Source organism: Girardinichthys multiradiatus, chromosome 7 (genome assembly GCF_021462225.1).
Source record: "Girardinichthys multiradiatus isolate DD_20200921_A chromosome 7, DD_fGirMul_XY1, whole genome shotgun sequence".
NCBI classification, from domain to species: Eukaryota; Metazoa; Chordata; class Actinopteri; order Cyprinodontiformes; family Goodeidae; genus Girardinichthys; species Girardinichthys multiradiatus.
Window position 1 is genome coordinate 36741795 of NC_061800.1, and position 13902 is coordinate 36755696.

Genomic DNA, 13902 nt, shown 5'->3' on the forward strand with positions numbered 1-13902 from the left:
TATTGAACCAGCTTTTGGTAGCTTTGGCAGGATGGGCAAGTGCCAAGTCCTGCTAGAAAATGAAATCACCATTTCCATGAAGCTTAACAGCAGACGGAACCATTAAGTACTCATACAGGCCCCGGCCAATGACTGTATTGACTGTGGACACAGTGGACCAACACTGGCAGATGACATGACACCCCAAATTATCATTAACTTTGGAAACTTCACACTGGACTTCAAGCAATGTAGATCCTGTGCCTCTCCACTCTTCCCCAAAGTCAAGATCCTAGAGTTCCATACTCTGGGACCTTGATTTGCAAAGGAAATTCCAACTTTATTTTCATCTGGAAAGAGGACTTTAAACCAGGGAGCAATACTCCAGTTCTTTTCTTGCTTAGCCCAGGTAAGGTGTTTCTACCATTGTCTCTGGTTCAAGAGTGGCGTAACAGAAGCAACTTAATATTTGTAGCCCATGTGTTGAATTCAACCATGTGTGGTCATTCTTGATGCTTTGACTCCAGCTTCAGTCCACTCCTTGTGAAGCTCCCATCAAATTCTTGAATGGATTTTGCTTGACAATGCTCTCAAGTCTGCATTTAGCCCTGCTGTTGGTGTACCTTTTCCTGCCACATTTTTTCCTTCCACCACACTTTCCATGATGCTTGGATAAGGCCCTCTATATAAAAAAAAACAGCTTCTTTAACAATGACATTTTGTAGCTTACCCTTGTTGTGGAGGGTGTCAATGTCTTCCGGACATCATTTAAATTGGTGTTATGTAATAATAAAACTTTCTGAGACACTGAGTTTTGGGTTTTCTATTACCTGTAAGACATTGTCATCAAAATTATAAGAAATAAAGGCTTTAAATATTTTATTGCAATCATTAATGAGTTTTACTTCCTGAAATTAGTGAATATTGAACTTTTTCACAATATTAAATTTTTTAAGATTTACCTGCACATGTAAGATTTCAACAATCATGATAAAAACTCAAAATGTACAATGTTCAAAACACCTACATAAAAAAAAAAAAAGTAATTTCTACAAAATAAATAAAAAACACCTGTCATTTAAATACCTTAGTGGTAAATGTATGTATCTATCTATTTATTTATTTATTACTTTATTTATTGATTTATGCAATCATCTATTTATCCATTTATTTAATGATCTAGTTTTTAATTATTTGGGTTGTAGTGGTTACACAATTTTTACCTTGACAGCAAATGTGGGTAGATTTTTTTTTATTCATTTAACATCAGTTAAACACTCAGTAAAACAAACATAAACCTTTTCGTACGACCAAATGCACATTTATGCTAATCACGTTTGGTAATAAATTGATGACATATCATAATGATACATAATATATTCAATTAGTATATTTATTTGTGATGTGGAGATAAAGTTTACAAAAGATCATTTGCTCCAGTGATTTTTCATTGATCCTTCATTTTTATTCATTTCAGCTTCTTTATGCGGGTCTTTAAGACTGTATAAACAGGCAAACTCTTAGACTGTAAACTGTTTGTATCACATAATCCATGGTTAAATTAGCAAATGCAAAAACAATCAGCTGATCTTTAACTCGATTAGTTACACATACAGTAAGTAGCTCAAGGTCAAACGTTTCATTTGTCACACAGGGCAGCTTTGTCTCTGCTGCAATTCTTCATTTTTCCAGGCCTGTCAGCCGTAGAGATAGCAGAGTTCTCTGTATTTCACTGGTTTCATTTATGATTATGGGGTAGACCTAGGGACAAGAGTAAATTAATGATGCATTGTGACTATGAATCTGCCAGACATATATCCAACACATGGTGTGAGACAGTAAGATGTCCGGAGGTTCACAATTGAAATTGCTTTCAGCTCCAAACATAAACAGATATACTGTTTGAAAAAAAAAATGCATCAGCCAGCCAGAAAATAGATTGAAAGGCAGTCAATTCTCATCCTTGTTCATTTATCATGCCAGCTGGAGCTTTTTGAGAGATCCCCCACAAAGATGTGTGACGAAACACAAAAATTTTCTTTATTCATTCACTTTAACCAGGTACATTGAAACAACAGAACGTTAAATATGCTGTTAATGCAGCTCTGACTGCTGCTACTAGTCCTGTTCAACCTTTTCTTGTGTAGGTTTTCCCAGTAAAATATTTAGTGTTTGGCAATAGTAGTGGAAGTGGAACGAAGTTTCATGTAATTTAATCTCAGTATGAATACAGTTGTTCTGTGAAAACCTTAGACGTTTGTTAGATAACATTAGTGGAAAAAAAGCTTTGAATATCCAACAGAACATTGTTCAGTCCATCATTTGAAAATGAAAAGTGTAAAGCACAAATGCAAACATAGAATTCACAGAAACATATGGTAATGTTGGATGAGTTGCTCCTCAGTTGGACAAATCTGTTTGACACAATGACACCATTATTTTTAGTTGTGCATTCCACAAATTTGGGCGTTATGGAAAATTGCCAAAAAAAAAACTTATCCAAACACCATAGGCAGCCTCCTCCCCCATTTTGCCAGAAGTCAAGCTGGGGTGCACAATACACACATGGAAGAAGTTGTTTTGGTCAGATGAAATCATTCAGTGTGGCACAAAACGATCACTGCACAACAGCATCATGCTGTTGGGATGCTTTTCTTCACCTAATAGTGAAAAAATAAGCTGTGCAGAATTCTTAGGAAGATAGATGGAGGTAAATTGAAACAATCCTAAAAGAAAAATTGTTAGAGACTGAAAATAGACTAAAGAACTATGGAGAAGGTTGACTTTCCAAAAGGACAATGACCCTAAACATATACCCAGAGCTGAAATCTAATGCCTTGGATCAGTGGTGTCCACACCTTTTGCAATGTGGGCCAAAACAGTGAAGCAGAAAGTATCTGTAGGCTACATTTTTGAGTCTATTGTTTTTGTTTCTTGATGTTTTCTTGGACCATATTTCTTGATTTTCTGTTATCAGCAACAAGAATGAGGGAGGGATCACTCTATCTTGGAAAACAGTTGCTGAATTCAGGGATTCCAATGAATAAGTGCACTGAATGTTTGTCTTCTTTTTTTTTTTTTACAATGGAATTAAAATGAAAGCAAAATACTTTCTGTTATGTTTTCCATTTTTTAGAAGACATTTATTTTTCAGCAAAATTTGCCCTCAATTTTTTTTAAACTAAGTGTCCTTTTATATCAATCGCCTTTGCTGACAAAATTGCCAAATTTTTAAAATACCATTATGGACCAAGAGTTGCAAATAGTCCCACTAAGGACTAATTTGTAAAATGTTGACAACCCATCTATCATTTGCAATCCACTTAACAATAAAAATCTATTTTGTTTTGGTTTATCACATAAGATCCCAATGAAATACTTTACGGTTTCTGATCCTAACATGACAAAATGTGCAAAAGTTTGAAGGGTCTAAATACTCAGGCAATGTATTTAATTATTATTTAATTTGATGCGTGAGATAAGACTAAAATTACCAATTGCACTCAAAACTTATGCGTGAAATATATTTACGTGTATGTTTTATCATTGTCATTTTTTGCATATTGACATTCAGTAGAGACACTGAAAATGTACCCGCTTTGTGATGTCCATTTCTATATCTCAGCAATTTGTATTGCACTGATTGAAAACTTGGTTTGCTCTCTCCACCTATCCTTCTCCCAGGTCTCTCAATAGACTTTACTGCCAACAAGCTGTACTGGATAAGCTCAGCCAATGGCACAATCAACAGGTGCAATCTCGATGGCAGTGGGCTGGAAGTGCTGGATACTCTAAAGAGGGAGTTAGCCAAAGGCACAGCGCTGGCTGTAATGGGTGAGTGGAGCTCGTCACAAGTCTATCAGATTGCTGCTGAGGATTATTCAGTAAAACAGATTGTATGTTCAACCAGATTAGTGGGTAACTAGGGTCATTCAGGGAGTCCTAGCAACAGTTGTGCTTCACTTTTTGCAAACTCGCCAGAGCTCTAGATAATTAAAACGTATCACAGTAATGATTGATGATAGATCTTCTCTCTCCTTTCATAATGAAAAGATGGGAGATGTTAATTACATGTTGATTCTTGCTATTATTGCAAAATCCAATGTGTAAAACCATCTATCAGTTGATGGGTATATTAGAAACAGCTTAAATCGAGCAGTTCTAAATGGTTTATCTGATGTGATTTTCCAATGTTTTTTCCAGGCATTTTACATTCCAACACCAAATGACTCTAGGCAGCATTAATATAAACATGCCACTTCGGTGGACATGGACATTTTCACAGATGAGAGATTAAAGTTCAGCCCAGAAATTCACAAAAACCCAAATTATAGTGATGTTCTGATGTGACAGATTACATTTAGTGTTTTTGGTGTGATAAAAGCTTCAAAACACATTGCTTTATTCACTTACCAAAAAGGCTTTTAAAAAGGCACATAAGACAACGCCCGGCTTTTCAATAAAAATAAAAATCAATCTTTTTTAAAGAAAAATTATCCAAACCCTTTCCAGATTAAAAATTAGTTTCATTCACCCAAGAAGTTTTTTTTTTTTTGTAGGAAATGAGATAGGCATATTTTAAAAGATAATAAAATTAATGAAAAATGTAAAATAACTATCAACTTAAAAAAGGTTTTTTAACAACATGTTGTTAAAATGGCTTGTTGGAATTCATTCATACCTTTCTCAACCATCAATAGAAAAATCTTCTTTGTTATTACAGTATTCAAACCCGTCTTGGATTGTTGAACAATTTTATACATGTTTCCATAGGTAACCCTAAAAATGCAAAATCTCCTTGCCATCACCCACACATTGCCACACATTCTGATTGAAGTCAGGTCTCTGGCTGGGCCACCCAAAAGGATTAATATTATTCCAGCCAAAAATAAAATACATTAGATTGTACATTAGATTTGATTGAAGAATATATCAACATACATGACGTATCCTTTACACCGAGATCTGTAAGTAATGTATTTATCAGCGCAATAAGTGTTCTGACAGGAGTTTCTAAACAGTTAGAGGCAGACATTACGTGAATTGACAACAACTTTAAAGTGTTTGAATCTCACGTATAAAAACAAGATTTCAGCAGATTATTTTGAGATTATCTAAGCCCCTTTGAGAGCATAGTTCAGCAATAAACACGCAACCATAAGCCCTTTATAATGGATCAGTTTGTCCTTTCACATTATACTTATCGATCCGACAAGATGATGAGCCATGTGTGTTTTCAAATCGTGCAACTGGGATTAAGGAACCAAATAGTGTTGGTTTACAACTTACTGGATTCAACCAATGTGCACAAAATGTTTTTGGGGTATTTTGTGACTTTTCCTATCTGAGGGGAAATGCCTACAGGCCTGAACTCTATGTCCTTATCCCCATGGAGGTTCTTCAAATACATTCAGGGCTTTAAATACAAAAGTAAGTAAAATTGTGCTGCGCCATCCTCAACTTGTTATTATCTGCATCAGATTCTGCTGTTCAACATATTTCTCAGATGAAACGACACTCTGCAATTTTTAAGAAAACATCAAAGTGCTAAGCTGCTAGTTAAGTCTGAGACATGTAAAGAGGCAGAGATAGTCCAGTGTTTCGAGTCTGTTATAAAACAGGCATGGACTGATATATGATTTTCATGGCATGAGAGCCTTGATTTATAGTACTATAATAAAGTAATTTTACTGTATTACAATATTTACAAATAAATCTTTAACACTATCTGCAACATGTTCTAATTGCTTTATTTAAAACAGAAAAACAACAATTATTTCTAGTTCTGATGAAATAATAAACATTAGGATTTGAATTTATAATAATTTTATCTATAACATATTTCATTTTGATACATACACTTAAGTCAAATGCATCCAATAAACTTAGAAGCAGTTCTGTTGTGTTTGTTTTGCGGAATACTGTACCTCTTTTGTTCTTTATAGACAAAGTATAACAAGGTGATATTAGCTGATTATCTGATGGGGTACCAAGTCTGCAATCAGCAGCCTAACAGAAAGCTACTCTATAGCTGGCATATGATTAAAGGATTTTAAGCCATTAAAACAGTAAGAGAAAATCTTTGTGTTTCTGAAACCATAGCTGTTTAAAACATCTTACTGTAGTACTGATATCTGGAAATTGATACCCCTACTGAGAAGCTTGGCGGAGGCCGCATCATGCTGTTGGGATCTACAGCCTTGACACTGGAGCTGGTCAGTGTTAATTGGAAAATAAATAGCATTAAGGCTAAATTCTTCAAACATGTTAAAGATACGCAGGTAAACATGCCATGATGGCGATCAATGGTTTCCATAACTCTGCCTCAGTTTTGAATACAAGGCTCAACAAGTGGTACAGATGTTACCAGGTTTTTAAGGCTTTATTGAGGAAAAAACACCTTTAAATTTTGTGAAATAAAATATCTTTCTTTGCTGCTTTCAGCCGCCTCCTCGTTGAAGACAGTATACTATAAAAGTATATCTTATGAAAACTTACAATACACCCTGCTTTCAACCTTTGCTTTTGAGGATGAGTTTGTCTTACATAAACCAACGGTAATTGCAACTGTGTACAAAGGTAAGCAAGTTATCCAGAGAATTACATTAACCATTTAGTCCTCTAAGAGTCCATAAAGTTTAAAGAGATAGATTGAGTTTACACAAGAAAAACATGACCTCAAAGTCAAAGGCTTGTTGAAATGAACACTTACAACACAGCTGAGATAATTCAATTTTACACTCAGATGCATCTAACCAAGTGTAATTTTCAACATGGCAAGAGTTTCTTTGTATGCACTCCATGTTTGTAGACTTCTGACCTTCTCAGCATGTCATACAGCATGTCTTGGCAAGCTAAATGAAATCTCATTTCATCGGGAGACATCCCAACTCTGAAGATTTCAACAATGTGGAAGTAATTTACACACGCAATCTGCCTGCCCACATATCTGTCTATCTGTCTGTCTATCCATCTATAAATAATAAAAGAGTGTTGTCAGGCTGATGCTTTGTGTTTCGCCGATGTAGGCTATTAATCTTGACAGGCCATTGCTTCCTGTGTGGAGGGTAACTATGCAGACAGCATTAATTACAGTGTTACTGAATAACAGCAGTGACAGTCCTGAATTTCGCTGGTAGCAGCCTCCAATGGCAAAAAAACCAAAAACAGCTCTGTTAGTTCATTTTTATGAGCCTTCTTTACAGTTACGACTTTAGAGCCTAGGAGCTTCGAGACTTCATCATTTTTATTTCACAAATTGGAGCTAGAATGGGAGGTGACAGAGACTAATGTCGTAGTTCCCTCACAGAAGCAGGTACAGCAAAACACTGGAATGATTTTGGGTGTCTATCAATCACAATTAATGACCAATTTTACCTGTGTTAGAGAAACTAAATAGTCTTTGGATGAGCACTGGGCTGTGTTTAGAAAATACACAAATTTTGTAGGGTTTTACTGTTACCAGCGCAATCGTATACAGAAGATTTCACATTCAATACGATTTTAACCAAATTGATTCACATTTAAAAACTTTTGAAATAGTGTTGGGATTGGGTTATTGGATTACCCAGCCAGAACAGATGTTTTGCTTTCACATATTTCAGATGCACTGATAATTTATGTATATTCTGCTTTCTGTTAACTTCTACTGTGTTCTTTGTTTGTCAGTTAGGTTCCCTGATTAGGTACTAAAAGGAATATGTAATACGATATTTACCAAAAAGTACCAAATAACAAGTAATTTATATATCTTTTTATATATGTTAAAATATATAATGAAAAAAAAATTTAATTAAATATTATTTCTGTAGATAAAAGAAATCAAGCAGAAAATGAGCACCACCTGTGACTTACTTTGACCCTAAGCAGTATAGGGTCTCACCAAAGAAATCTGTATAATTCCTCCCTCAGCAATGTCTTTTTAACAGTCAGGGTCCATGCATCCATGGTAGCCAGCTGCTTTATTGGCCAATTAGTGCACATAGTCCCTACCACTATAGTTACCCCTTCAGGTGTTACGCCCAAAAGGTCTAACAGATCAGGCACAGGCAGTGACACTACTTCATCACCTAAATTGAGAAATATTATCTACCAGCCTGCGAGTAAGTTCAGCTGAATTTAGATGGGTCCAGTCAAAAAAAAAAAAACATTAGGGGGGTGGGCAACTCCAGTCCTCGAGGGCCGAGGTCCTGCAACGTTTAGATGTGTCCTTGGTCCAAAACACCTGAATCTAATAGCTGCATTACCTGAAGTATTACATGAAGTCAAGTTCTGCACAGGCCAGGTAATGAGCCATATGTGATAAAATAGCAAACACAAAGCACAGACCTAGGTAGTAGAAAAAAATGGATGCACTATTATCAGTGTTTTACGAATACAAATTTGGAAAGTGTCATGTGCGTATACAGGTCCTTCTCAAAATATTAGCATATTGTGATACAGTTCATTATTTTCCATAATGTAATGATGAAAATTTAACATTCATATATTTTAGATTCATTGCACACTAACTGAAATATTTCAGGTCTTTTATTGTCTTAATATGGATGACTTTGGCATACAGCTCATGAAAACCCAAAATTCCTATCTCACAAAATTAGCATATTTCATCCGACCAATAAAAGAAAAGTGTTTTTAATACAAAAAACGTCAACCTTCAAATAATCATGTACAGTTATGCACTCAATACTTGGTCGGGAATCCTTTGGCAGAAATGATTGCTTCCATGCGGCGTGGCATGGAGGCAATCAGCCTGTGGCACTGCTGAGGTCTTATGGAGGCCCAGGATGCTTCGATAGCGGCCTTTAGCTTATCCAGAGTGTTGGGTCTTGAGTCTCTCAACGTTCTCTTCACAATATCCCACAGATTCTCTATGGGGTTCAGGTCAGGAGAGTTGGCAGGCCAATTGAGCACAGTGATACCATGGTCAGTAAACCATTTACCAGTGGTTTTGGCACTGTGAGCAGGTGCCTGGTCGTGCTGAAAAATGAAATCTTCATCTCCATAAAGCTTTTCAGCAGATGGAAGCATGAAGTGCTCCAAAATCTCCTGATAGCTAGCTGCATTGACCCTGCCCTTGATAAAACACAGTGGACCAACACCAGCAGCTGACACGGCACCCCAGACCATCACTGACTGTGGGTACTTGACACTGGACTTCTGGCATTTTGGCATTTCCTTCTCCCCAGTCTTCCTCCAGATTCTGGCACCTTGATTTCCGAATGACATGCAGAATTTGCTTTCATCCGAAAAAAGTACTTTGGACCACTGAGCAACAGTCCAGTGCTGCTTCTCTGTAGCCCAGGTCAGGCGCTTCTGCCGCTGTTTCTGGTTCAAAAGTGGCTTGACCTGGGGAATGCAGCACCTGTAGCCCATTTCCTGCACACGCCTGTGCACGGTGGCTCTGGATGTTTCTACTCCAGACTCAGTCCACTGCTTCCGCAGGTCTCCCAAGGTCTGGAATCGGCCCTTCTCCACAATCTTCCTCAGGGTCCGGTCACCTCTTCTCGTTGTGCAGCGTTTTCTGCCACACCTTTTCCTTCCCACAGACTTCCCACTGAGGTGCCTTGATATAGCACTCTGGGAACAGCCTATTCGTTCAGAAATTTATTTCTGTGTCTTACCCTCTTGCTTGAGGGTGTCAATAGTGGCCTTCTGGACAGCAGTCAGGTCGGCAGTCTTACCCATGATTGGGGTTTTGAGTGATGAACCAGGCTGGGAGTTTTAAAGGCCTCAGGAATCTTTTGCAGGTGTTTAGAGTTAACTCGTTGATTCAGATGATTAGGTTCATAGCTTGTTTAGAGACCCTTTTAATGATATGCTAATTTTGTGAGATAGAAATTTTGGGTTTTCATGAGCTGTATGCCAAAATCATCCGTATTAAGACAATAAAAGACCTGAAATATTTCAGTTAGAGTGCAATGAATCTAAAATATATGAATGTTAAATTTTCATCATGACATTATGGAAAATAATTAACTTTATCACAATATGTTAATATTTTGAGAAGGACCTGTATATTCAGCTTCTTTTTATGTGTTCTGTGAAGGCTACCAAGGTTTGTTTGGGAAAGAATAGGACTAAACGGCATCATAAAGAGGAAAGTGCAGCGCACCAGACAGTTTAGAGGTAAATGTGTGGAGAAGTTTAAAACAGGGTTAGGTTATAAAACAATATAACTTTGAATATCTTACACAGCACTGTTCAATCCATCACCTGAAAATAGAAAAGGTATAGCACAGCTGCAAAACAAACCAGGACATGGTCATCCATCTAAACTGACATTCCATACACTGCAACTCGGGTGGAGTTACAGAGATCCACAGTAAGTGGAACAATCTGTTAATAACTAAACTTTGCAAACTTTGTAAATTTGACCATGGTCGTCCACTTAAACAGACAAGTTGGGCAAGGAGAGCCTTTGTGACAGTAGCAGCCAATGTGCTCATTGTAACTTGAGGAGCTGCAAAGATCTACTGCTCATGTGGGAAAATCTATTCACAGGCAACTATGAATTGTTGTGCACTCCAGAAATGTGACCTAAACAGCAGAGTTGCAAGAAGAAAGTAATAATTGTAAAAAAGCCATAAGTCCAGTAGTTTGCCACAAGCCATGCAGAGGGACATAGCAAAAATTTGAAAGTAAGTATCTGGTCGGATGAGTAAAAATTATTATGTGTTATTATTATTATTATTATTAAAGCATTACTGTTAGTAATTATATTATGTCGAGGAGTATTGTATAATGAAGTATATTGAACAAATAATATCTTAATTTTGTTATCAGAGAATATACTAATATGTAATATTGATAGGACATCTTGAACATATGTGGATTAGTATTAATGTATTTTGGTATGATACTTTGTATAAACAGGAAGAGTAATTGTGATGTTGCTAGAGAAGCGGTGGGTCATAATGAGTTTGTACTTCTACCCACATTTGGATGTTTATCACATTTTTTATTGTGCTTTACAAAGTTTAATAAACAAATCTAAAATCTAAAGCTGCTGCTCAACATGCAAAGCATTACATGTGGTACATTGCATATAACTCAGAACACCACTTCCTAATGCCTGATAACACCCCAAACCATTCCCACGATGTAGCATGGTGATGACAGTATCATACTATGGAAATGCTTTTCCTCAGGGGGGACAGGGAAGCTGGTCAGAGTTGACAGAAGGATGGATAGAGCTAAATGTAGAACAATCCTGGAAGAAGACCAACAGTCAGAGCTGCAATGTGGTTTAGATCAAAGCAAATCCATGTATTAGAGTGGTCCTGTCCAAGTTCAGACTCAGTCTATAAAGAATCTGTGACACGACATGAAAACTGATGTTCACTTTCACGTTCCACCTAATCTGAGTGAGATTAGGTGGGACAGCTGTAACTGCAATGCATACTAAAAAGTACAGATAAAACGGGCTGAATACATGCCACACTTCTCATATTTCTATTTATTAAAAAAATGGAAAGCCATGTATCATTTCCACTTAACAATTAGGCACTTCTTTCCTCAGCAGTTGGACATGCAGCTTCCCCTCTGTACCAATCTGTCTATTATCTTCCATATATTATTACGGTAGTTCAAGCTTTGTTTCCCAAAAAAGGTATGTGGCGTCACATAAACTATTGTGTCCTCAGTGGTTCATTAGTTCAGCAGGTGGGTGTTTTTGAGGGAGGTTAATTCAGAACCTGGTTTACTCATGATATATGATGATTATATATTGACGCAGTGTGTAAATGTAACCAGAAAGAGAAGCCTCCTTAATGGAGTACTGATAATGTAGGTAGTTCTGCTCTCTCAGGAGGTTTAAATATTCAGTCCTAATGGGGAGTTCTCATGTTTCACACTGCATACACACTTTGGTGTTGTCTCCTGCTGGTTGCGAAATGCTGTAATTACAGAACTACTGGAAACACAAGGTCAACACATGTGGGTCTTTAGGCCCTGTAATAATTGAATTGCCTTGAGGGCTTCCATTTGGAAGGTGTGAGTGATCCATCAGCCTTGGCTTGTCTTTGATCAAACAAGCTGTTGAAGTGGAAATTGAATATGACGTGCCACAAGCGAGCAATCACATCTAGCCAGTGGTCCCTGTGGCATCAAATTAACGCAAGGTGCAAAACTAATCTCAGTCCGCATGCCCTCTGGGGTGTAATGTTTTGTAAACTGCATGTAGACTGCCAGTCTTCTTCATGTGCACTTGACTGATTTTTGAAAATTCAGCCTCCATTCCATTTAAAGGATAGCATTGATACTCAAGCAGTTAATGCAAGAAGGAATTGTTCCGCTGACTGCTTGTGTGTTTGTCTGCCTTGTTGTTTTTGTAATAAATCAAAAAGTGTGGGACCCTAAAATATTGCCTTGCTTTCAAGGGACTCATTGTGTGATCTAACGGAAAAAGAAATAAGGCTAATTTCTGGATGCCTTAATTGCTTAACTACATGAATATTCTTTGTTTTAAGTTGGTTTCAACAATAATCGTCAGGGATAGTCCACCACACTCAGTTATGTTCCAACGAGTGCTGCTTGGCTCGGTTGAATTAGAGGAAAACATAAAATGAAATGTTCTTGTAAATGGCAGTTCGTTAAAGAAAGAAGTCATTTACTGGCTGGTTGCTGCTGCTGCTTAGCTTAGTAAATTATCTGCTCCTCATCAAGGTCTTCACAGAAGAGAGGTGATAGCTTCTTAATCCAGCTTTGGTTTTTTTGAGTCTGATTTAGATTTCTTTATTTTAATATGGCCCATTTTTTCTCAGTTTTACTCCCTTAAAGATTCATCAACATTCCCCCCATCTCCACCTCATAAGATGCTTACACACCAGAATATAATAAAACAAGGGCCATCCAACTCTTCAGCAGTTTGTACTTTATTTTGAGTGTTCCTCCAGGTCTGATTTGTCCTGAGGAAAAAAGTCAGGACTCACTGATGGTGCAGTGGGTGTGCATGTTTTTTTCAGAAACACTTATCATCATTGCTCCTGGTGGTGGAGCTACTTAAGCCCAGAGGGCTTTGTCTTCTGTCATACTGAGGCAGGCAGTGAGAGAAGAGATGTTAAAACATTATGACGCATAACAACTGCAAGTGCATGTTCTCAGTTGCCCTGGTGCCAGAGGCATCTATCAGTAGACATTGGTTGAACATCACTGTCCTGACCACTTCTCTTGATTAATAAGGCTCCATTTTCGTTGAGGTTCATGAAAAAGCTGATGCAGAGGAAACTAAACCTCAATGGGAGTATGATTCAAATTAACTGAAAGATGCACATGTCATCAACAGCTAGCAAGTGAACAGAGCGGGGGACATAATATCCTATGCTTTAATCTCAAATCAGCTCAGAGAATACATCAATTATTAAATGCCTTTCTGGAATAAGAGCATCATCCGTTTGAAATTTTAGTGCAAGCTTAAACACAAAACTTGAGCTTGGAATAACTGATGACTGTGGATATTATGGTCTTATGCAAGCTTGCTTTAAAATGTTTTATTTGTAATCAAAATACCATTTTGTACATTTTAATAAAGGGAGGATTCCCCCATGTACATTGATACTATGTTAAAATGAAATAAATTAAAGCTCTGTGCAGGCTTGATTGAATTTCTGCATGGTCTGCATTAATACTGTGATTATGTATGTGTAACTTAAACACCAATGGCCTTCTCAATGCAGTTGTATCCATTTTCTTAACAGCTACTTTGTCCCAATCACAGTTTATGCAGGAAATTCTTGAGCTATTGCTAAAGCACAGGGCTGACTAGGTAATATAGCTACTATAGTTATTTTAACAGACGGAAACAGTTAAAGAATACACAGATTTGTTAGATCAACAAGGTATTGTTTACTGCCTTTATTTACAGTTTTGCAAACTTTGCACACAATAACAAGGTTGCCAGCAACACTTTACTTTCCAGGCAAC

The 13902-nt window shown here is 37.1% G+C and overlaps 1 protein-coding gene across 1 annotated transcript in view; it reads left to right on the top strand.

Annotated features, from left to right (window-relative positions):
* Nucleotides 1–13902, top strand: part of lrp1bb (low density lipoprotein receptor-related protein 1Bb) — a 471544-nt gene that overhangs the window by 322466 nt on the left and 135176 nt on the right. The window contains exon 32 of the mRNA XM_047370155.1: nt 3664–3813. Coding sequence (XP_047226111.1) covers nt 3664–3813 — 150 coding nt within the window. The remainder of the gene's footprint in view (nt 1–3663; nt 3814–13902) is intronic.